Consider the following 25,481-nt stretch of genomic DNA (forward strand, 5'->3'; position numbering starts at 1 on the left):
GAATACTTTTTTCTCAGAATTGTTACTTTCTTCAAGAATCATGACTTTATTAATTATTCAGTTTTTCTTTACAAAATAAAAGATATTTTTTGAGAATCTGTTCAATTTTGGGAAGACAGTCAGAATTGAAATATATTCACATGTGGCCCTAATCCTCTTCCGTATCTTTGACATGTCAAATCTCGTCTTATATATATTTTATTCATACACACGCATCGTTGATTAAATCATAGCTATTTCTTGCACTGATTAGACAAAGCATCAGAGAAGCAGACGGATGATTGATTAAATGCAAGTCTTAGATTAAACCCATATCTCAGCATCCTGCCCACCGCTCATCCATCTCCAGGGTTTCTGTCTGAGTGGATTCCCATGTTTTTGGTACAGATCATTAAAACAAATTGTATATTTTTGGAAGAAGAACAACTGTCTTGTGTTTTTTGTTTTGGGTTAAATCCCCTGCTGGGACTGTTTCTCTCGCTGTCTTCGCTTCTTCGCGTAGGCCTGAGCCTCTCTCTCGCCTCTCCTCGACTCCAGCAGCCGCAGGATGTTGTCGTCTGGGAATAAAAACAGTTTGGTTATTTTAAAGGTCACCTATTATGCACTTGTTCATGTCTCTCCTACATCAACATGTGTCCCCTCTTCTCCATGTCTCTTCTACATCAACATGTGTCCCCTCTCCTACATCAACATGTGTCCCCTCTTCTCCATGTCTCTTCTACATCAACATGTGTCCCCTCTTCTTCATGTCTCTTCTACATCAACATGTGTCCTCTCTTCTTCATGTCTCTTCTACATCAACATGTGTCCCCTCTTCTTCATGTCTCTTCTACATCAACATGTGTCCCCTCTTCTTCATGTCTCTTCTACATCAACATGTGTCCCCTCTTCTTCATGTCTCTCCTACATCAACATGTGTCCCCTCTTCTTCATGTCTCTTCTACATCAACACGTGTCCCCTCTTCTTCATGTCTCTTCTACATCAACATGTGTCCCCTCTTCTCCATGTCTCTCCTACATCAACATGTGTCCCCTCTTCTTCATGTCTCTTCTACATCAACATGTGTCCCTCTTCTTCATGTCTCTCCTACATCAACATGTGTCCCCTCTTCTTCATGTCTCTTCTACATCAACACGTGTCCCCTCTTCTTCATGTCTCTTCTACATCAACATGTGTCCCCTCTTCTCCATGTCTCTCCTACATCAACATGTGTCCCCTCTTCTTCATGTCTCTTCTACATCAACATGTGTCCCCTCTTCTTCATGTCTCTCCTACATCAACACGTGTCCCCTCTTCTTCATGTCTCTTCTACATCAACATGTGTCCCCTCTTCTCCATGTCTCTTCTACATCAACATGTGTCCCCTCTTCTTCATGTCTCTTCTACATCAACATGTGTCCCCTCTTCTTCATGTCTCTTCTACATCAACATGTGTCCCCTCTTCTTCATGTCTCTTCTACATCAACATGTGTCCCCTCTTCTTCATGTCTCTTCTACATCAACGTGTGTCCCCTCGTCTTCATGTCTCTTCTACATCAACATGTGTCCCCTCTTCTCCATGTCTCTTCTACATCAACATGTGTCCCCTCTTCTCCATGTCTCTTCTACATCAACATGTGTCCCCTCTTCTTCATGTCTCTTCTACATCAACGTGTGTCCCCTCTTCTTCATGTCTCTTCTACATCAACATGTGTCCCCTCTTCTTCATGTCTCTTCTACATCAACATGTGTCCCCTCTTCTTCATGTCTCCTCTACATCAACATGTGTCCCCTCTTCTCCATGTCTCTTCTACATCAACGTGTGTCCCCTCTTCTTCATGTCTCTTCTACATCAACATGTGTCCCCTCTTCTTCATGTCTCTTCTACATCAACATGTGTCCTCTCTTCTCCATGTCTCTTCTACATCAACATGTGTCCCCTCTTCTTCATGTCTCTTCTACATCAACATGTGTCCCCTCTTCTCCATGTCTCTTCTACATCAACATGTGTCCCCTCCGTGGAAAGAGACTCTGAAAGTTTCAGGAACAAAGATTCTCTCTCTTTTTGATCCATTTCTATAAAAACCTGTCTGAAAATGAGCTGATCAGATTTTGGCCACTTTATGATGTCATAACGATGTGTTGTCTTGAGTAACCATTAGGGGATTATGGGTAATGCTGCAATGATCTGTTTGGTGTTTCAGCCAATCAGAGACAGGCTCTGGATATATCTGAGACCTGTGGTATACTGATGAGAAACAGAACAATAGGAGACCTTTAAACTAGTAATAAATCCCTCTCTCTGTTCGTTAGCAGGTTGATTTCCATGGCGCTTGGTGGGCGTGTGAAGAACGAAGAATATATTAACATTTTAAGTGAATCCAAATAACGTCAAAAAGGTCGTTAGTGAGACAGATGAAAGCAACACACTTTCCCTCTATGCAAGGCCACGCCCCTTTTTCTGGTAAAACACTCGCTCTCGTTTGAATGGCGGTAAATACAGATTCTAAATTGTTTGCCAATCCGATCTCAAATATTACTTGATATACAGAGTTCATTCTAAATCACTAGGCGATGTCCAAACGAGTGGACCCGACCCGGGTGACCTTACCGTTGGGTTTAGGATGCATCAGAGACAGTCTGATCTGAGCAGGAACGGCGTCCGGATGTAAGCTGAGTGCGTTTCCCTCCATTTGTCCTGCGACTCCCGGGATGGCCTTCAGTCCCAAAAACGCCTCGCCTTCAAAGTCGTCCGACCTCAAAGTGTCGTGATCGAACACGGTGACGACCAGACACGCTCCTGAAGCCTGGCACTGCTCCAGAGAAATCAGACTGTGGTACAAAGATCTATTAGTTAGAAGTGCGCTGCTGTTTTGTTCGTTAGTCTAATCAGAGATGGCAGAAGTACACACTTCCTTTACTCGAGTAGAAGTACACACATCCTTTACTCGAGTAGAAGTACACACATCCTTTACTCGAGTAGAAGTACACACATCCTTTACTCGAGTAGAAGTACACACATCCTTTACTCGAGTAGAAGTACACACATCCTTTACTCGAGTAGAAGTACACACATCCTTTACTCGAGTAGAAGTACACACATCCTTTACTCGAGTAGAAGTACACACATCCTTTACTCAAGTAGAAGCACACACATCCTTTACTCCAGTAGAAGTACACACATCCTTTACTCAAGTAGAAGTACACACATCCTTTACTCAAGTAGAAGTACACACATCCTTTACTCGAGTAGAAGTACACACATCCTTTACTCGAGTAGAAGTGCACACATCCTTTACTCGAGTAGAAGTACACACATCCTTTACTCGAGTAGAAGTACACACATCCTTTACTCGAGTAGAAGCACACACATCCTTTACTCAAGTAGAAGTACACACATCCTTTACTCAAGTAGAAGTACACACATCCTTTACTCAAGTAGAAGTACACACATCCTTTACTCGAGTAGAAGTACACACATCCTTTACTCAAGTAGAAGTACACACATCCTTTACTCAAGTAGAAGTACACACATCCTTTACTCAAGTAGAAGTACACACATCCTTTACTCAAGTAGAAGTACACACATCCTTTACTCGAGTAGAAGTACACACATCCTTTACTCAATAGAAGTACACACATCCTTTACTCAAGTAGAAGTACACACATCCTTTACTCAAGTAGAAGTACACACATCCTTTACTCAAGTAGAAGTACACACATCCTTTACTCAAGTAGAAGTACACACATCCTTTACTCAAGTAGAAGTACACACATCCTTTACTCAAGTAGAAGTACACACATCCTTTACTCAAGTAGAAGTACACACATCCTTTACTCGAGTAGAAGTACACACATCCTTTACTCGAGTAGAAGTACACACATCCTTTACTCGAGTAGAAGTACACACATCCTTTACTCGAGTAGAAGTACACACATCCTTTACTCGAGTAGAAGTACACACATCCTTTACTCGAGTAGAAGTACACACATCCTTTACTCGAGTAGAAGTACACACATCCTTTACTCGAGTAGAAGTACACACATCCTTTACTCAAGTAGAAGTACACACATCCTTTACTCCAGTAGAAGCACACACATCCTTTACTCGAGTAGAAGTACACACATCCTTTACTCGAGTAGAAGTACACACATCCTTTACTCGAGTAGAAGTACACACATCCTTTACTCAAGCAGAAGCACACACATCCTTTACTCGAGCAGAAGTACACACATCCTTTACTCAAGTAGAAGTACACACATCCTTTACTCAAGTAAAAGTACACACATCCTTTACTCAAGTAGAAGTACACACATCCTACATCCTTTACTCAAGTAGAAGTACACACATCCTTTAGCTCAAGTAGAAGTACACACATCCTTTACTCAGTAGAAGTACACACATCCTTTACTCAAGTAGAAGTACACACATCCTTTACTCAAGTAGAAGTACACACATCCTTTACTCAAGTAGAAGTACACACATCCTTTACTCAAGTAGAAGTACACACATCCTTTACTCAAGTAGAAGTACACACATCCTTTACTCAAGTAGAAGTACACACATCCTTTACTCAAGTATAAGCACACACATCCTTTACTCAAGTAGAAGTACACACATCCTTTACTCAAGTAGAAGTACACACATCCTTTACTCAAGTAGAAGTACACACATCCTTTACTCAAGTAGAAGTACACACATCCTTTACTCAAGTAGAAGTACACACATCCTTTACTCAAGTAGAAGTACACACATCCTTTACTCAAGTAGAAGTACACACATCCTTTACTCAAGTAGAAGTACACACATCCTTTACTCAAGTAGAAGTACACACATCCTTTACTCAAGTAGAAGTACACACATCCTTTACTCAAGTAGAAGTACACACATCCTTTACTCAAGTAGAAGTACACACATCCTTTACTCAAGTAGAAGTACACACATCCTTTACTCGAGTAGAAGTACACACATCCTTTACTCAAGTAGAAGTGCACACATCCTTTACTCAAGTAGAAGTACACACATCCTTTACTCAAGTAGAAGTACACACATCCTTTACTCAAGTAGAAGTACACACATCCATCCTTTACTCAAGTAGAAGTACACACATCCTTTACTCAAGTAGAAGTACACACATCCTTTACTCAAGTAGAAGTACACACATCCTTTACTCAAGTAGAAGTACACACATCCTTTACTCAAGTAGAAGTACACACATCCTTTACTCAAGTAGAAGTACACACATCCTTTACTCGAGTAGAAGTACACACATCCTTTACTCGAGTAGAAGTACACACATCCTTTACTCGAGTAGAAGTGCACACATCCTTTACTCGAGTAGAAGTGCACACATCCTTTACTCGAGTAGAAGTACACACATCCTTTACTCGAGTAGAAGTGCACACATCCTTTACTCGAGTAGAAGTGCACACATCCTTTACTCGAGTAGAAGTACACACATCCTTTACTCGAGCAGAAGTACACACATCCTTTACTCGAGCAGAAGTACACACATCCTTTATTCAAATAGAAGTACACACATCCTTTACTCAAGTAGAAGTACACACATCCTTTATTCAAATAGAAGTACACACATCCTTTACTCAAGTAGAAGTACACACATCCTTTATTTAACACTTTCCTTTACTTCAAGTAGAAGAAACACACATCCTTTACTCGAGTAGAAGTACACACATCCTTTACTCGAGTAGAAGTACACACATCCTTTACTCAAGTAGAAGTACACACATCCTTTATTCAAATAGAAGTACACACATCCTTTACTCAAGTAGAAGTACACACATCCTTTATTCAAATAGAAGTACACACATCCTTTACTCAAGTAGAAGTACACACATCCTTTACTCAAGTAGAAGTACACACATCCTTTACTCAAGTAGAAGTACACACATCCTTTACTCAAGTAGAAGTACACACATCCTTTACTCAAGTAGAAGTACACACATCCTTTACTCAAGTATAAGCACACACATCCTTTACTCAAGTAGAAGTACACACATCCTTTACTCAAGTAGAAGTACACACATCCTTTACTCAAGTAGAAGTACACACATCCTTTACTCAAGTAGAAGTACACACATCCTTTACTCAAGTAGAAGTACACACATCCTTTACTCAAGTAGAAGTACACACATCCTTTACTCAAGTAGAAGTACACACATCCTTTACTCAAGTAGAAGTACACACATCCTTTACTCAAGTAGAAGTACACACATCCTTTACTCAAGTAGAAGTACACACATCCTTTACTCAAGTAGAAGTACACACATCCTTTACTCAAGTAGAAGTACACACATCCTTTACTCAGTAGAAGTACACACATCCTTTACTCGAGTAGAAGCACACACATCCATTACTCGAGTAGAAGTGCACACATCCTTTACTCGAGCAGAAGTACACACATCCTTTACTCAAATAGAAGTACACACATCCTTTACTCAAGTAGAAGTACACACATCCTTTACTCAAGTAAAAGTACACACATCCTTTACTCAAGTAGAAATACACACATCCTACATCCTTTACTCAAGTAGAAATACACACATCCTTTACTCGAGTAGAAGTACACACATCCTTTACTCGAGTAGAAGTGCACACATCCTTTACTCAAGTAGAAGTACACACATCCTTTACTCGAGTAGAAGTACACACATCCTTTACTCGAGTAGAAGCACACACATCCATTACTCGAGTAGAAGTGCACACATCCTTTACTCGAGCAGAAGTACACACATCCTTTACTCAAATAGAAGTACACACATCCTTTACTCAAGTAAAAGTACACACATCCTTTACTCAAGTAGAAATACACACATCCTACATCCTTTACTCAAGTAGAAATACACACTTCCTTTACTCAAGTAGAAGTATACACTTCCTTTACTCAAGTAGAAGAACACACATCCTTTACTCAAGTAGAAGTACACACATCCTTTACTCGAGTAGAAGTACACACATCCTTTACTCAAGTAGAAGTACACACATCCTTTACTCAAGTAGAAGTACACACATCCTTTATTCAAATAGAAGTACACACATCCTTTACTCAAGTAGAAGTACACACATCCTTTACTCAAGTAGAAGTACACACATCCTTTACTCAAGTAGAAGTACACACATCCTTTACTCAAGTAGAAGTACACACATCCTTTACTCGAGTAGAAGTACACACATCCTTTACTCAAGTAGAAGTACACACATCCTTTACTCGAGTAGAAGTACACACATCCTTTACTCGAGCAGAAGTACACACATCCTTTACTCAAGTAGAAGTACACACATCCTTTACTCAAGCAGAAGTACACACATCCTTTCCTCAAGTAGAAGTACAGATACTCGTGTTTAAAAATACTCTGGTGAAAGTAGAAGTACTGACTAAACTTCTTTACTCAAGTAAAAGTAAAGAGGCTTTGAAGTGTACTTCAGTCAAAAGTACTCATAACTTGATTTGATATACTTTATTAATCCCTCGTGGGGAAATTGTTTCTCTGCATTTGACCCATCCTGTGTTAGGAGCAGTGGGCTGCCATTTTGAACGGCGCCCGGGAGCAGTGTGGGGAACGGTGCCTTGCTCAGGGACACAGGTATTTGGGTTCAACATGTAAGAAGTAGAAAGTACAGGTATTTGTGTTCAACATGTAAGAAGTAGAAAGTACAAGTATTTGAGTTCAACATGTGAGAAGTAGAAAGTACAGGTATTTGAGTTCAACATGTAAGAAGTAGAAAGTACAGGTATTTGAGTTCAACATGTAAGAAGTAGAAAGTACAGGTATTTGAGTTCAACATGTGAGAAGTAGAAAGTACAGGTATTTGAGTTCAACATGTAAGAAGTAGAAAGTACAGGTATTTGAGTTCAACATGTGAGAAGTAGAAAGTACAGGTATTTGTGTTCAACAGGTAAGAAGTAGAAAGTACAGGTATTTGTGTTCAACAGGTAAGAAGTAGAAAGTACAGGTATTTGTGTTCAACATGTAAGAAGTAGAAAGTACAGGTATTTGTGTTCAACATGTAAGAAGTAGAAAGTACAGGTATTTGTGTTCAACAGGTAAGAAGTAGAAAGTACAGGTATTTGTGTTCAACATGTAAGAAGTAGAAAGTACAGGTATTTGTGTTCAAAATGTACGAAGTAGAAAGTACAGGTATTTGTGTTCAACAGGTAAGAAGTAGAAAGTACAGGTATTTGTGTTCAACATGTAAGAAGTAGAAAGTACAGGTATTTGAGTTCAACATGAGAGAAGTAGAAAGTACAGGTATTTGTGTTCAACATGTAAGAAGTAGAAAGTACAGGTATTTGTGTTCAAAATATACGAAGTAGAAAGTACAGGTATTTGAGTTCAACATGAGAGAAGTAGAAAGTACAGGTATTTGAGTTCAACATGTGAGAAGTAGAAAGTACAGGTATTTGAGTTCAACATGTGAGAAGTAGAAAGTAAAAAGTAGTCAGAAAATAAGTAGTGGAGTAAAGTACTGATACCAGAAAAATGTACTTAAGTACAGTAACGAAGTATTTGTACTCTACTGGTGACGGTACATGTTAACACTGCGATGTGACATAGAATATTATAGACGTATAACTTACAATTCAAAGGCCTCGTCGAAAAGGGGGTTGAGATCACAGTTTTTGATCTGCGTGCAGCGAGGCTCCACTTCAGGGAAAATGTGGTATGGCTCCAAACACAGCTGCACAAAGGGGTCGCTCAGACCTGGAAAAACACCCAAGCATCAGGATATCAGGAAAGATAGGAATGTGAATTTCCAGTAATGCATCTCTACGGATGCAATAAAGTTGTGCAGGAAAAAGTAAAAAAAAAACAGAAATAAGTCAGGATTTTAGCTCTTCCTGTCCCTTTGTCTGGAAGTCACAGGTTTTCTTAATGTGTTTTTGGTCGTTAGCCTGAGACGCCTAACATTAGCCTCCTTTAGCTTAGCGGTGGTGACGTGAAGTCATGTGACCGTGCTGTAGTTCCTTTATAGCCCAACATTAGCCACCTTTAGCTTAGCGGTGGTGAAGTGAAGTCATGTGACCGTGCTGTAGTTCCTTTATAGCCCAACATTAGCCACCTTTAGCTTAGCGGTGGTGAAGTGAAGTCATGTGACCGTGCTGTAGTTCCTTTATAGCCCAACATTAGCCTCCTTTAGCTTAGCGGTGGTGACGTGAAGTCATGTGACCGTGCTGTAGTTCCTTTATAGCCCAACATTAGCCACCTTTAGCTTAGCGGTGGTGACGTGAAGTCATGTGACCGCTCTTTCCTTTATAGCCCAACATTAGCTCTTTACTTCAAAAACATAAAGTGGTGTTAATATGTGGAGATTATCCTGCTGAACAAATCATAAACGTGGAGGTTATTTCCTGCAATTATCCAAAATCCAATTGGATTTTTGTGGAGGGAACCTTGGAGATGCTGCCTTCAGGGTTCAATTAAAGAATACGTAATTCCTGCTCCACTCTATAAGTTGTTTGTCTTACCATTAGAGTCCATTGGTAGGAGGTTCATGGCGTTCAACACCTCGATCCTGAGTCTCTGGTCTGACCTCCTGTAGGACGCCAGGAGGGTGACCGCACCATATTTCTCTCCGTTGTACACTTTCTGTCATATAAGAAAAAACTGGTTACAAATCTGAACCCCTACCATGTCGGCGTTAAAGAAGCTTTTTGCATCTCTCACCTGCTCCCATACTTTCCCCTCCAGAAACTTCTCCACAAGCTTCCTGCTGCTCAGAGAGTTGTGAGACAGGTGAGCTTTGAGAGCCTTGGAGACATCGGAGAAGAACATGAGATTATATTAAAGACTGTTTCTTTTTCATTTTGATCTGAGGAAATGTGGACTTAGCTTTGTGTCTTAGCTTACTCACCTTGTACTCATCAGAGTGTAATATATCCAGAGGGAGCCCATTCCCCTCAGCGTTGAAGCACTGCTCCAGGCACTGAAATATTCACAACACAAAATAAAATGTACCGTAAGGCTAGGCCAACCCCAATAAAACCCGAACATGTTTCAGTCAATGTTCCCCAAAAAGATTGAAGTTGTTATTAGTGAGTTTAGGAGATGCTAGTTGGTTGATTTACTTGACCTTTGTACGGTGCTTATAGTCTTTTATGCTAAGCTAAGGTTAAAGCACCCTAGCTATAGCAGAAAAAAGTAAATGGGCATTATTTTAAAAAGTTGTCCTTGTACTAAAAGTTAATTTCGGCAACTTCGGGCTCTGGAAAATAGAGCTAATGCAGAAATGCCTTAAATCTGCATTCTCTTAACATCCAGCAGGGGGCGACACCGCTAGTTGCAATAAGTCAGATTGTATAGAAGTCAATGTGCAAACTTCTGACATGATTTCATTATTAAGTCAATATATTTTCCAACTTTTTTTTGTCTAACTCTTTTGGTACAAGACTGGAATGTCACTTCTTCAACAACAACTGATTTGCTGATTTCCAAATTGCCCAATTTGTGGCTTCAAAACAAACAAGTCATGCTGACTACGTCCATTGCTTTCAAAGAGACTTTAATTTACTACTAAATGCCTTCTTCTTCTTCTTCTTCTCTGGTACAACAGACATCAAAATGTTCCAAGTTGATACGGTGGCGGTGGGGTGGGGTGGGGGGGGTTACCTTGTTGCTGATTGGCTGATGGTTACTCAAGCCAAAACATCGTTATGACATCATCAAGTGGCCAAAATCTGATCAACTCATTTTCAGACAGGTTTTTATAGAAATGGATCAAAAAGAGAGAGAATCTTTGTTTCCTGAGACTTTCAGAGTCTCTTTCCACAGAGGGGACACATGTTGATGTAGAAGAGACATGGAGAAGAGGGGACACATGTTGATGTAGAAGAGACATGGAGAAGAGGGGACACATGTTGATGTAGAAGAGACATGAAGAAGAGGGGACACATGTTGATGTAGAAGAGACGTGAAGAAGAGGGGACACATGTTGATGTAGAAGAGACGTGAAGAAGAGGGGACACATGTTGATGTAGAAGAGACATGAAGAAGAGGGGACACATGTTGATGTAGAAGAGACATGAAGAAGAGGGGACACATGTTGATGTAGAAGAGACATGACGAAGAGGGGACACATGTTGATGTAGAAGAGACATGAAGAAGAGGGGACACATGTTGATGTAGAAGAGACGTGAAGAAGAGGGGACACATGTTGATGTAGAAGAGACGTGAAGAAGAGGGGACACATGTTGATGTAGAAGAGACGTGAAGAAGAGGGGACACATGTTGATGTAGAAGAGACGTGAAGAAGAGGGGACACATGTTGATGTAGAAGAGACATGAAGAAGAGGGGACACATGTTGATGTAGAAGAGACATGAAGAAGAGGGGACACATGTTGATGTAGAAGAGACATGAAGAAGAGGGGACACATGTTGATGTAGAAGAGACATGACGAAGAGGGGACACATGTTGATGTAGAAGAGACATGAAGAAGAGGGGACACATGTTGATGTAGAAGAGACATGAAGAAGAGGGGACACATGTTGATGTAGAAGAGACACGAAGAAGAGGGGACACATGTTGATGTAGAAGAGACACGAAGAAGAGGGGACACATGTTGATGTAGAAGAGACACGAAGAAGAGGGGACACATGTTGATGTAGAAGAGACATGGAGAAGAGGGGACACATGTTGATGTAGAAGAGACATGAAGAAGAGGGGACACATGTTGATGTAGGAGAGACATGAGGAAGAGGGGACACATGGTGATGTAGAAGAGACATGGAGAAGAGGGGACACATGTTGATGTAGAAGAGACATGAAGAAGAGGGGACACATGTTGATGTGGAAGAGACATGAAGAAGAGGGGACACATGTTGATTTAGAAGAGACATGGAGAAGAGGGGACACATGTTGATGTAGAAGAGACATGGAGAAGAGGGGACACATGTTGATGTAGAAGAGACATGGAGAAGAGGGGACACATGTTGATGTAGAAGAGACATGGAGAAGAGGGGACACATGTTGATGTAGAAGAGACATGAAGAAGAGGAGACACATGTTGATGTAGAAGAGACATGAAGAAGAGAGGACACGTGTTGATGTAGAAGAGACATGGAGAAGAGGGGACACATGTTGATGTAGAAGAGACATGAAGAAGAGGGGACACATGTTGATGTAGAAGAGATGTGAAGAAGAGGGGACACATGTTGATGTAGAAGAGACATGGAGAAGAGGGGACACATGTTGATGTAGAAGAGACGTGAAGAAGAGGGGACACATGTTGATGTAGAGGAGACATGAAGAAGAGGGGACACATGTTGATGTAGAAGAGATGTGAAGAAGAGGGGACACATGTTGATGTAGAAGAGATGTGAAGAAGAGGGGACACATGTTGATGTAGAAGAGACATGGAGAAGAGGGGACACATGTTGATGTAGAAGAGACATGGAGAAGAGGGGACACATGTTGATGTAGAAGAGACGTGAAGACGAGGGGACACGTGTTTAAAGGCTGCTGACTGACCTGCAGAGTGTACTGCAGCCTCTGGCAGAGCACCATCAGTCCTTCCTGCTGGTGGTGCTGAGCAGCCACCTGGTGGAGGGTCTTCACCGAGTTGATCCACAACGGAATCAGGAGACTAGAAGAAGAGGAGGAGGAAACCAAGTGTAAGCAGCTGGGATCTCAAACAGGAAAATAAACCAAACAAAAGACGAAATAGAAAAGTCCGTTGTCCATGGGGGAGGTTTTATTTGTAGGGTTTATTTTCTCATGTTACGTCAATCAAACAAAAACAAAGAGCAATGGTTTCTGTTCTCGTGTCCTCCTTCGCCCTCGTGTCCTCCTTCGCCCTCTGACGCAGAAGCCCAGCCTCGAGCAGCCGCTATCCCCCTAAGGAGGGGCTCGGTCAGATAGTTATTGTTGTGGGACAACTGGAACACTTCCTCCTCAGGCGTAGAGGACCCCGAGCCATAAGAGACAACACATGTGATCCAGTGTCCTCAGCTGTTTAGTCTCTGTATTGAAGCATGTTGGTGATCACACTCTGAACTACAACCTGGAGCTGCAGGAGGGTTCATCTCTACCGTGTGGTCAGACCGTGGCCCGAGACATGTCTCTGAGTCCTGACTCCATCAGAGCTCCAGCTCTCCTCGTGTCTCTGAGTCCTGACTCCATCAGAGCTCCAGCTCTCCTCGTGTCTCTGAGTCCTCACTCCATCAGAGCTCCAGCTCTCCTCGTGTCTCTGAGTCCTGACTCCATCAGAGCTCCAGCTCTCCTCGTGTCTCTGAGTCCTGACTCCATCAGAGCTCCAGCTCTCCTCGTGTCTCTGAGTCCTGACTCCATCAGAGCTCCAGCTCTCCTCGTGTCTCTGAGTCCTGACTCCATCAGAGCTCCAGCTCTCCTCGTGTCTCTCTGAGTCCTGACTCCATCAGAGCTCCAGCTCTCCTCGTGTCTCTCTGAGTCCTGACTCCATCAGAGCTCCAGCTCTCCTCGTGTCTCTGAGTCCTGACTCCATCAGAGCTCCAGCTCTCCTCGTGTCTCTGAGTCCTGACTCCATCAGAGCTCCAGCTCTCCTCGTGTCTCTGAGTCCTGACTCCATCAGAGCTCCAGCTCTCCTCGTGTCTCTGAGTCCTGACTCCATCAGAGCTCCAGCTCTCCTCGTGTCTCTCTGAGTCCTGACTCCATCAGAGCTCCAGCTCTCCTCGTGTCTCTCTGAGTCCTGACTCCATCAGAGCTCCAGCTCTCCTCGTGTCTCTGAGTCCTGACTCCATCAGAGCTCCAGCTCTCCTCGTGTCTCTGAGTCCTGACTCCATCAGAGCTCCAGCTCTCCTCGTGTCTCTGAGTCCTGACTCCATCAGAGCTCCAGCTCTCCTCGTGTCTCTCTGAGTCCTGACTCCATCAGAGCTCCAGCTCTCCTCGTCTCTCTGAGTCCTGACTCCATCAGAGCTCCAGCTCTCCTCGTGTCTCTCTGAGTCCTGACTCCATCAGAGCTCCAGCTCTCCTCGTGTCTCTGAGTCCTGACTCCGTGAGCAACGCCAGCAACGCTCCGCGTTGCTTCCCAAAATGCAGTTTGGCTAAAATTGACGTCACCCCATCCAAAGTGAACGGGCAGAAGCGTTGGAAGCTTCAGCGCACGCCGCCGTGTGGACGGGCCGTAGCGCGGCGCGTCTGGTGGAATAGCACCGATTGACTAGAATGGCCGCGATTGCTGTGAACGCCGCGGCGCAGACGGACCCGGTGGAAACTAGGGGAGAGTCCTGACTCCTATTGCTTCAGAAGTTTCCCCTCTGTTTCTACACCCTATCTTGCCCCGATAATAAACATTATGCCTTTCCCTTTAAATACCCAGTTCTTTAGCATCATGACTGGAGAAGAAAGGGTTTTTGGAAACGTGAAAATATTGCAATGCCGACCTTTTCAAGAAGCCAATAAATGGAGGAGGGATGCAGAGTTTGAACGGTCTGAAAAGGCGTTCACTTCTGGTAAAATAAATCACATTTTGAAGCTGCTAATAAACAGCAACACTCATTTCCATAAGACGTGTAAAAAGCTTATTTGAAATATTGTCTTTTTCTGATTTAAGAGTAAAAACTGTAATCTTTTAGTGCATTTAACCGGTCCACAACACATGGCCCTGAGGGGATGCAGCAGCGCACCGGATACAATCAACATGTTAGCATCCGAGCTAACGGCGTACCTGTTGAAGTTCTCTTGAACCAGGTTTTCATTCATATAATGCAGCTCCTGCTCCAGGTAGCGCATCAGAGGGTCTGCAGCCTGAACAAAGGAAGGGGTTTGATATCAGACCAACTTAAAAGACATCTGTGTATTTGTTATCATGTTAAAGTCACCTACATCCTCCGTGGACTTGGAGGGAATCCTATTCCTGGTGGACATGTTTCGGACATGCGTCTCAATATCTGTGTTTAACTGGAGAAGCAGATGTGGGGGTGGGGTTAGAAGCTTCCCTACGTTTTCAGAATCAGAATCAGAATACCTTTATCCGTCCCACAGAGGGGACATGTACATTTGATACGGCAGAAAAGAGCCAGAGAAAGCTTCATGCTACTACCTAAAGCATGCATACAAAAGTATTAAAGAAATACACAAGATTACACCATTTACAAAATACACATCCTGTAACAGTTCAGAAGATTTAGCAGCCAGGTATAAATAGTCCAGTTATTAACGGCATATATATATATATATATATATATATACAGAGGTGGGAAGTATTGGAGAACAAATACTTTGTTACTGCAGTTAAGTACATTTTTCTGGTATCAGTACTTTACTCAACTACTTATTTTTCTGACCACTTTTTACTTTCTACTTCTTACATGTTGAACTCAAATACCTGTACTTTCTACTTCTTACATGTTGAACTCAAATACCTGAACTTTCTACTTCTTACATGTTGAACCCAAATACCTGTACTTTCTACTTCTCACATGTTGAACTCAAATACCTGTACTTTCTACTTCTCTCATGTTGAACTCAAATACCTGTACTTTCTACTTCTTACATGTTGAACTCAAATACCTGTACTTTCTACTTCTCACATGTTGAACTCAAATACCTGTACTTTCTACTTCTCTCATGTTGAACTCAAATACCTGTACTTTCTACTTCTTACATGTTGAACTCAAATACCTGTACTTTCTACTTCTCTCATGTTGAACTCAAATACCTGTACTTTCTACTTCTTACATGTTGAACTCAAATACCTGTACTTTCTACTTCTTACATGTTGAACTCAAATACCTGTACTTTCTACTTCTTACATGTTGAACCCAAATACCTGTACTTTCTACTTCTTACATGTTGAACTCAAATACCTGTACTTTCTACTTCTTACATGTTGAACACAAATACCTGTACTTTATACTTCTTACATGTTGAACTCAAATACCTGTACTTTATACTTCTTACATATTGAACTCAAATACCTGTACTTTCTACTTCTTACATGTTGAACACAAATACCTGTACTTTCTACTTCTTACATGTTGAACTCAAATACCTGTACTTTCTACTTCTTACATGTTGAACCCAAATACCTGTACTTTCTACTTCTTACATGTTGAACTCAAATACCTGTACTTTCTACTTCTCACATGTTGAACACAAATACCTGTACTTTCTACTTCTTACATGTTGAACTCAAATACCTGTACTTTCTACTTCTTACATGTTGAACTCAAATACCTGTACTTTCTACTTCTTACATGTTGAACTCAAATACCTGTACTTTCTACTTCTTACATGTTGAACTCAAATACCTGTACTTTCTACTTCTTACATGTTGAACTCAAATACCTGTACTTTATACTTCTTACATATTGAACTCAAATACCTGAACTTTCTACTTCTTACATGTTGAACACAAATATCTGTACTTTCTACTTCTTACATGTTGAACTCAAATACCTGTACTTTCTACTTCTTACATGTTGAACTCAAATACCTGTACTTTCTACTTCTTACATGTTGAACTCAAATACCTGTACTTTCTACTTCTTACATGTTGAACTCAAATACCTGTACTTTATACTTCTTACATATTGAACTCAAATACCTGTACTTTCTACTTCTTACATGTTGAACTCAAATACCTGTACTTTCTACTTCTTACATGTTGAACTCAAATACCTGTACTTTATACTTCTTACATATTGAACTCAAATACCTGTACTTTCTACTTCTTACATGTTGAACTCAAATACCTGTACTTTCTACTTCTTACATGTTGAACACAAACACCTGTACTTTCTACTTCTCCCATGTTGAACTCAAATACCTGTACTTTCTACTTCTCACATGTTGAACTCAAATACCTGTACTTTCTACTTCTCCCATGTTGAACTCAAATACCTGTACTTTCTACTTTTGCCATCTCTGTATATATATTGCACCTAATTATTACAAAAAAGTTGTTGTAGATGTAAGGATGCTTCACCTGCTTCCCCAGAGTGTCTAAAGCGGACCGTATCTCTCGCGCCAGGACGCTCTTGGCTTGCTGCAGCTGGGCGGGCAGCGTGTTGTGAAACTGGTTCTCTCCGATCACATTCTGGGTTCGATCCCGAAGCCCGGCCCAGTTCAGCTGCGTGGGAAGACGGGTCAGAACCGAGCGCAGGTGCTCCAGGTCGTTCACCACCACACACAACTGGGAGGAGGACGATAGCATTTAAATAAACGTTAGGTCAAAGTATCGGATAAACAGGAGATCACTAGCATTGACTCAAAGGAGCCTAATAGCTTGACAGTTGAAGCAGATTGAAATTACATTGGATATGGTGAACTAAATGTTGGGGGTGGTTAAAATAATAAGCATTAGTTCAAAGAAAACAGCTAAAATAGTAACATTTGCCCAAATAACTTTTAAAGTCAGCATTAGGTAGACATAACGGATGAACAGTGGATAAAAGTAATGGATGAAAAGTGAAGAAAAACAGGTGAAAGTGTTTTCTAATTCGAGGCCTAAAGAATAAACGGGTACAAAATGAATCGGCTAAAAGTAACAGATACACAGGTTAACATTAGTTTGGGAAATTGCAAAATGAGACGTTTTGCGTTGCAGGTGAACTGGAACAATACTTAGCATTAGTTAAAAAATGTAAGCTGATATACTCGGCTAAAAGTGGCCTCTTGGTTAAACATTTGAATAATTAAAGTTAGCTAATAATGATGAATGAAGGGTGGATAAACTAAAGCTAATGGGAAAGTGGAATAATCTGCTAAAGTAACGAATAAACCAGAGAAACTATTAGCTTTAAAGTAAAAGATAACCGGTGGAAATGAGCTCCACGTATTATATAAACGGGGGAAATGATTAGTTAGAGATGGACAGTTTTCAAACTGTTGTTTTGTTGTTGTTTGCTAAATCTAAGGCTGTCTCCTCACCATGTTGATGGCTCTGCCGTGGTCCGAGTTCTCCGACAGCTCTCGGACTCTCTCCTTCAGTAAGTTGCAGTAATTCACCACGATCTTACACACATCCTGAAAACACACGTTTATTATCTCCCATAACTTCTCTCCTGTCAGACGAGAGGACAGACGGAGCCGGACGTTAGCATCAGATACGCCTCGTTTGCATTCCTGTAACACTTCAGGAAGCTTGCGATATAAAAGATGAATGTGTTAATGCGGTGATATCTGGAAATAAAAACCTAAAGTAACTGGAATGGGTGTTGAAATCTGCTATAAGTAAACAGGTTAAATAATTAGTTTAGGCTAAGAGTAGATTTACATTTGACAGTGTGAGGTAAGGGGAAAAATAATAAGCTTAATTAAACAGCAAAACAATGAAAATGATTAGCTTTAGCCAAGCTAGCAGCTAAGCTAGCCTGATGGATAAAGGGTTCAAATAACTGGCGTTAGCTAAACGTTGTATGTACAGTGATAATTGTTTTGACAGTCACGGATAAACAATGGTAGCAGTTCATATTCTTCAGTTACGGTGCGTCCACACGGCAGCGTCTCCGTTGAAGCAACGCACGCTGCCGTGTGGACGGGCCGTCAGGGTAGTACCTCAGTGATTTTGACCATGAGCATGAAGGCCTCCTCAGGGTCGGGCCAGGACAGTTTCTCCCACAGCTGGCAGATCGGCTGGATTAAAGCCACCAGATCCACGGCGGAGGAGCTGTGCTTAATGGGAACAGATCCAGACTGCAGGGGCTGGAGCTGAGAGGGGGGGGGGGGGGGGGGGGGGGGGGGCATCATTATCCTCTGAAGGAGATCATATTAAAGCATCAGAACACAGAGGTGGGAAGTAGTGGAGTACAAATACTTCGTTACTGTACTTAAGTACATGTTTCTGGTATCAGTACTTTACTCCACTACTTATTTTTCTGACCACTTTGACTTCTTACATGTTGAACCCAAATACCTGTACTTTCTACTTCTCACATGTTGAACACAAATACCTGTACTTTCTACTTCTCACATGTTGAACTCAAATACCTGTACTTTCTACTTCTCACATGTTGAACACAAATACCTGTACTTTCTACTTCTTACATGTTGAACCCAAATACCTGTACTTTCTACTTCTCACATGTTGAACTCAAATACCTGTACTTTCTACTTCTTACATCCATCCATCCATCCATCTTCTCCCGCTTATCCGTGGTCGGGTCGCGGGGGTAGCAGTTCCAGCAGAGAGCCCCAAACTTTCTTTTCCCTGGCGACATCAACCAGCTCTGACTGGGGGATCCCAAGGCGCTCCCAGGCCAGCGAAGAGATATAATCCCTCCACCTGGTCCTAGGTCTACCCCTTGGTCTCTTCCCAGCTGGACGTGCCTGGAACACCTCCCTAGGGAGGCGCCCAGGTGGCATCCTAACTAGGTGCCCGAACCACCTCAACTGGCTTCTTTCGACGCGAAGGAGGAGCGGCTCAACTCCGAGTCCCTCCCTGATGACCGAACTTCTCACCTTATCTCTAAGGGAGACACCAGCCACCCGGCGGAGGAAACCCATCTCGGCCGCTTGTATCCGCGATCTCGTTCTTTCGGTCATGACCCATCCTTCATGACCATAGGTGAGGGTAGGAACGAAAATGGCCCGGTAGACAGAGAGCTTTGCCTTCCGGCTCAGCTCCCTTTTCGTCACAACGGTGCGGTAAAGCGACTGCAATACCGCTCCCGCTGCTCCGATTCTCCGGCCCATCTCACGCTCCATTGATCCCTCACTCGAGAACAAGACCCCGAGATACTTGAACTCCTTCACTTGGGGTAAGGACTCATTCCCTACTTGGAGTGGACAGTCCATCGGTTTCCTGCTGAGAACCATGGCCTCAGATTTGGAGGTGCTGATCCTCATCCCAGCCGCTTCACACTCGGTTGCGAACCGATCCAGTGAGTGCTGAAGGTCGCAGACCGATGAAGCCATCAGAACCACATCATCTGCAAAAAGCAGTGGTGCAATCCTTAGTCCACCGAACTGCAGACCCCCCCCCCCCACGACTACGCCTCGAAATCCGATCCATGTATATTACAAACAGGATTGGTGACAAAGCGCAGCCCTGGCGGAGGCCAACCCTCACCGGAAATGGGTCCGACTTCCTGCCGAGGACCCGGACACAGCTCTCGCTTTGGGAGTACAGAGATTGGATGGCCCTGAGTAGAGACCCCCTCACCCCATACTCCCGCAGCACCTCCCACAGTAACTCCCTGGGAACCCGGTCATACGCCTTCTCCAAGTCTACAAAACACATGTAGACCGGATAAGCGTACTCCCAGGCCCCCTCCAGGATCCTTGCGAGAGTAAAAAGCTGATCCGTCGTTCCACGACCAGGACGGAATCCGCATTGTTCCTCCTCAATCTGAGGTTCGACAATCGGCCTGACCCTCCTTTCGAGTACCTTGGAGTAAACTTTCCCGGGGAGGCTGAGTAGTGTGATGCCTCTGTAATTGGCACACACCCTCTGATCCCCCTTTTTGAAAAGGGGGACCACCACCCCGGTCTGCCACTCCTTCGGTACCGTTTCCGACTTCCACGCAACGTTGATGAGACGTGTCAACCATGACAGTCCCTCAACACCCAGAGCCTTCAGCATTTCCGGGCGGATCTCATCCACCCCCGGGGCTTTGCCACTGTGGAGTTGTTTGACGACCTCAGTGACCTCCCCCCGGGAGATTGGCGTTGATCCCCCGTCATACTCCAGCTCTGCCTCTAACATAGAGGGCGGAGTTGTCGGGTTCAGGAGTTCCTCAAAGTGTTCCTTCCAACGTCCCAACACTCCATCAGTTGAGGTCAACAACGTCCCATCCTTACTGTACACAGCTTGGATGGTTCCCTGCTTCCCCCTCCTGAGGTGTCGGACAGTTTTCCAGAACAACTTTGGTGCCGCCCGAAAGTCCTTCTCCATGTCTTCTCCGAACTTCTCCCACACCCGCTGCTTTGCCTCGGCCACGGATGAGGCTGCTGCCCTTCGGGCCTGTCGGTACCTTGCAACTGCTTCGGGAGTCCCCCGGGATAACAAATCCCTGAAGGCCTCCTTCTTCAGTCGGACGGCTTCCCTGACCACCGGTGTCCACCAGGAGGTTCGAGGGTTACCGCCCCTTGAGGCACCTAAGACCTTGAGACCACAGCTCCCCACCGCGGCTTCGGCAATAGAGGCTTTGAACACCGACCACTCTGGTTCAATGTCCCCAACCTCCACAGGAATGCCCGAAAAGCTCCGCCGGAGGTGCGAGCTGAAGGCCTCCTGAACTTGGGCCTCCTCCAGACGTTCCCAGTTCACCCAAACTACACGTTTGGGCTTACCAGGTCTATCCAGAGGCTTCCCCCGCCACTCGACCCAACTCACCACCAGATGGTGATCAGTTGACAACTCCGCCCCTCTCTTTACCCGAGTGTCCAAAACATACGGCCTCAGGTCCGATGATACGATAACGAAATCGATCATGGACCTTCTGCCTAGGGTGCTCTGGTACCACGTACACTTATGAGCATCCTTATGTTCGAACATGGTGTTTGTTATGGCCAATCCATGACTAGCACAGAAGTCCAGTAACAAACCACCACTCCGGTTCAGATCAGGGGGGCCGTTCCTCCCAATCACGCCCCTCCAAGTGTCTCCATCATTGCCCACATGTGCGTTGAAGTCTCCCAGCAAGACTAAGGAGTCCCCTTCAGGAGCCCCATACAGGACTCTTTCCAGGGTCTCCAAGAAGGCCGAATACTCTGAACTGCTGTTGGGTGCATAAGCACACACAACAGTCAGAGTTTTCCCCCCCATAACCCGCAGGCGTAGGGAGGCGACCCTCTCGTCCACTGGGGTAAACTCCAACAACGAAGCACCTAACCGGGGACTTGTGAGTATCCCCACACCCGCCCGGCGCCTCACACCTTGAGCAACTCCGGAGAAGAATAGAGTCCAACCCCTATCCAGAAGTAAGGTTCCAGAGCCGACGCTGTGCGTAGAGGTGAGCCCAACCAGATCCAACTGGTACCGCTCCACCTCCCGCACAAGCTCCGGCTCCTTCCCCCCCAGAGAGGTGACGTTCCACGTCCCCAAAGCCAGCTTCTGCCGCCCGGGTCTGGTCCGTCGAGACCCTCCGCTTTCACTGCCACCCGTCTGGCAGCGCACCCGACCCCATCGATGTTTCCCGTAGGTGGTGGGCCCGCGGGACAGAGAAGCGGAGGTGTTGCCCACGTTGCCTTTTCGGGCTGGGCCCGGCCGGGCTCCGTGGCAAGCCCGGCCACCAGACGCTCGCCGACGAGTCCTCCTTCTGGGCCTGGCTCCAGAAGGGGACCCCGGGCTTCCTCCGGGCCGGGTATCCTCACTTCTTGTTTTTCCTTTCATGAGGTCTTTTGAACCAATCTTAGTCTGGCCCCTTGCCTGAGACCAATTTGCCATGGGAGACCCTACCAGGAACACAAGGTTCCAGACAACACAGCCCCCAGGTTCATCAGGGCACACAAACCTCTCTACCACGGTAAGGTGCTGGTTCTTCAGAGAGGTACTTCTTACATGTTGAACACAAATACCTGTACTTTCTACTTCTCACATGTTGAACACAAATACCTGTACTTTCTACTTCTTACATGTTGAACCCAAATACCTGTACTTTCTACTTCTCACCTGTTGAACTCAAATACCTGTACTTTCTACTTCTTACATGTTGAACTCAAATACCTGTACTTTCTACTTCTTACATGTTGAACACAAATACCTGTACTTTCTACTTCTCACCTGTTGAACTCAAATACCTGTACTTTCTACTTCTTACATGTTGAACTCAAATACCTGTACTTTCTACTTCTTACATGTTGAACACAAATACCTGTACTTTCTACTTCTCACATGTTGAACCCAAATACCTGTACTTTCTACTTCTCACATGTTGAACTCAAATACCTGTACTTTCTACTTCTCACATGTTGAACTCAAATACCTGTACTTTCTACTTCTTACATGTTGAACACAAATACCTGTACTTTCTACTTCTTACATGTTGAACTCAAATACCTGTACTTTCTACTTCTCACATGTTGAACTCAAATACCTGTACTTTCTACTTCTTACATGTTGAACTCAAATACCTGTACTTTCTACTTCTTACATGTTGAACACAAATACCTGTACTTTCTACTTCTCACATGTTGAACTCAAATACCTGTACTTTCTACTTCTCACATGTTGAACTCAAATACCTGTACTTTCTACTTCTTACATGTTGAACTCAAATACCTGTACTTTCTACTTCTTACATGTTGAACTCAAATACCTGTACTTTCTACTTCTTACATGTTGAACACAAATACCTGTACTTTCTACTTCTTACATGTTGAACTCAAATACCTGTACTTTCTACTTCTTACATTTTGAACACAAATACCTGTACTTTCTACTTCTTACATGTTGAACTCAAATACCTGTACTTTATACTTCTTACATGTTGAACCCAAATACCTGTACTTTCTACTTCTCACCTGTTGAACCCAAATACCTGTACTTTCTACTTCTCACATGTTGAACTCAAATACCTGTACTTTCTACTTCTTACATGTTGAACACAAATACCTGTACTTTCTACTTCTTACATGTTGAACTCAAATACCTGTACTTTCTACTTCTCACATGTTGAACTCAAATACCTGTACTTTCTACTTCTTACATGTTGAACTCAAATACCTGTACTTTCTACTTCTTACATGTTGAACACAAATACCTGTACTTTCTACTTCTTACATGTTGAACTCAAATACCTGTACTTTCTACTTCTTACATGTTGAACACAAATACCTGTACTTTCTACTTCTCACATGTTGAACTCAAATACCTGTACTTTCTACTTCTCACATGTTGAACTCAAATACCTGTACTTTCTACTTCTTACATGTTGAACTCAAATACCTGTACTTTCTACTTCTTACATGTTGAACCCAAATACCTGTACTTTCTACTTCTTACATGTTGAACACAAATACCTGTACTTTCTACTTCTCACATGTTGAACCCAAATACCTGTACTTTCTACTTCTCACATGTTGAACTCAAATACCTGTACTTTCTACTTCTCACATGTTGAACTCAAATACCTGTATTTTCTACTTCTTACATGTTGAACACAAATACCTGTACTTTCTACTTCTCACATGTTGAACCCAAATACCTGTACTTTCTACTTCTCACATGTTGAACTCAAATACCTGTACTTTCTACTTCTTACATGTTGAACTCAAATACCTGTACTTTCTACTTCTCACATGTTGAACTCAAATACCTGTACTTTCTACTTCTTACATGTTGAACACAAATACCTGTACTTTCTACTTCTTACATGTTGAACTCAAATACCTGTACTTTCTACTTCTTACATTTTGAACACAAATACCTGTACTTTCTACTTCTTACATGTTGAACTCAAATACCTGTACTTTCTACTTCTTACATGTTGAACCCAAATACCTGTACTTTCTACTTCTCACATGTTGAACACAAATACCTGTACTTTCTACTTCTTACATGTTGAACTCAAATACCTGTACTTTCTACTTCTCACATGTTGAACTCAAATACCTGTACTTTCTACTTCTTACATGTTGAACTCAAATACCTGTACTTTCTACTTCTCACATGTTGAAGTTTAGTCAGTACTTCTACTTTTAAACACGAGTATCTGTACTTCTACTTGAGTAAAGTGTGTGAGTTACCTGGTCCACCTGCACGGCCCTCTCCAGCCGGTCCTGAGTGGTGCTGAAAGCGTGGTTCAGCCAGTACGGCAGCGCCTCTCTGAAACCCTCCTGGAAGTTCGTCAACTCAAGAACTCCCCTGAGACAAGAGGAGGTCATATTTAGTGTTCAGGGGGCCGGAGGGGAGGGTGTTCTGGGTTATGTTTCCCAACTGGGGTCAAAGGGACGGGGAAATGCTGTGGAGACAACTATTCAGACAAAATATCACGAGTTCTGATTGGAGTTGAGGAGTCCAATCTATGGGTGTCGATCTAGCCATCCTAACAGATGACTAATATTGTTGTTTTCAGTCATTGGTCCTGGGGTGGGAGGGTTCCTTTCTATTATTTCTATTTCTTGTCTGAATCAGCACTTAAAGGTGGGGTAGGTCACTTTGGAGAAACCAGCTCGAGTGGCTAGAATTTGAAAATACTCTGCCCCTTCCTCACAGAGCCCCTCCTCCAACACACAGGAACGCGCACCCCCTGATCCGAACACCAACGCACTAACCCACTGCGCCACACGCCTCCCAGACAGAACCATTATGAATACCTGCTGTAGGTTATGGAGTAAAGACTGACCTCTTCTGCAGGAAAGCCTTGTCCTGCTGAATGCTCTGCAGACTCAGGTACACAGGGAACAGGTTGTTGGCTAACGTCTGCTCCATCTGACCCTCGATCAGAGACAGCGTGTCCCTCATTGCCTTTGCGAGCTGTGGAGGAGAGGAGACGAGGAATCAGACTGGATCATCATCAGAAGTTGAGTTAAAGCGGAGGATAAAGGGAGTCTCACCAGGTAGTCGAAAGCTTTATAGACGACGGTGAACACGTCCACCTGCACGGCGCTGTGAGGAGAAA

General features: G+C 43.4%; 1 protein-coding gene across 1 annotated transcript; it reads right to left on the minus strand.

The window, feature by feature from the left end:
• Positions 1-19: 19 nt before the first annotated feature.
• On the minus strand, positions 20-25,464 carry unc13d (unc-13 homolog D (C. elegans)). The gene is made up of 15 exons (XM_034080128.2): positions 25,417-25,464; positions 25,206-25,336; positions 24,607-24,724; positions 18,475-18,627; positions 17,848-17,943; positions 16,904-17,110; positions 14,800-14,874; positions 14,642-14,721; positions 12,469-12,583; positions 9,855-9,926; positions 9,668-9,751; positions 9,469-9,589; positions 8,581-8,704; positions 2,592-2,812; positions 20-557 (listed from the first exon to the last, which is right to left on the minus strand). Exons 2-15 carry the CDS (start codon positions 25,322-25,324, stop codon positions 451-453), a joined length of 1,692 nt encoding a protein of 563 aa, XP_033936019.1. The 5' UTR covers positions 25,325-25,336; positions 25,417-25,464; the 3' UTR covers positions 20-450.
• Positions 25,465-25,481: the final 17 nt, after the last annotated feature.

The sequence above is a fragment of the Pseudochaenichthys georgianus genome, unplaced genomic scaffold (genome assembly GCF_902827115.2).
Source record: "Pseudochaenichthys georgianus unplaced genomic scaffold, fPseGeo1.2 scaffold_898_arrow_ctg1, whole genome shotgun sequence".
Taxonomy (NCBI): Eukaryota; Metazoa; Chordata; class Actinopteri; order Perciformes; family Channichthyidae; genus Pseudochaenichthys; species Pseudochaenichthys georgianus.

Coding starts and splice junctions, on each gene's coding strand:
- unc13d (XM_034080128.2), bottom strand. CDS start 25,324: ATGAGGGACACGCTGTCTCTGATCGAGGGTCAGATGGAGCAGACGTTA. Junction 18,628..24,606: donor GGGCCGTGCAGGTGGACCAG/GTAACTCACACA, acceptor CCCCCCTCTCAG/CTCCAGCCCCTGCAGTCTGG. Junction 9,752..9,854: donor TACACTCTGATGAGTACAAG/GTGAGTAAGCTA, acceptor GATGTCTCCAAG/GCTCTCAAAGCTCACCTGTC.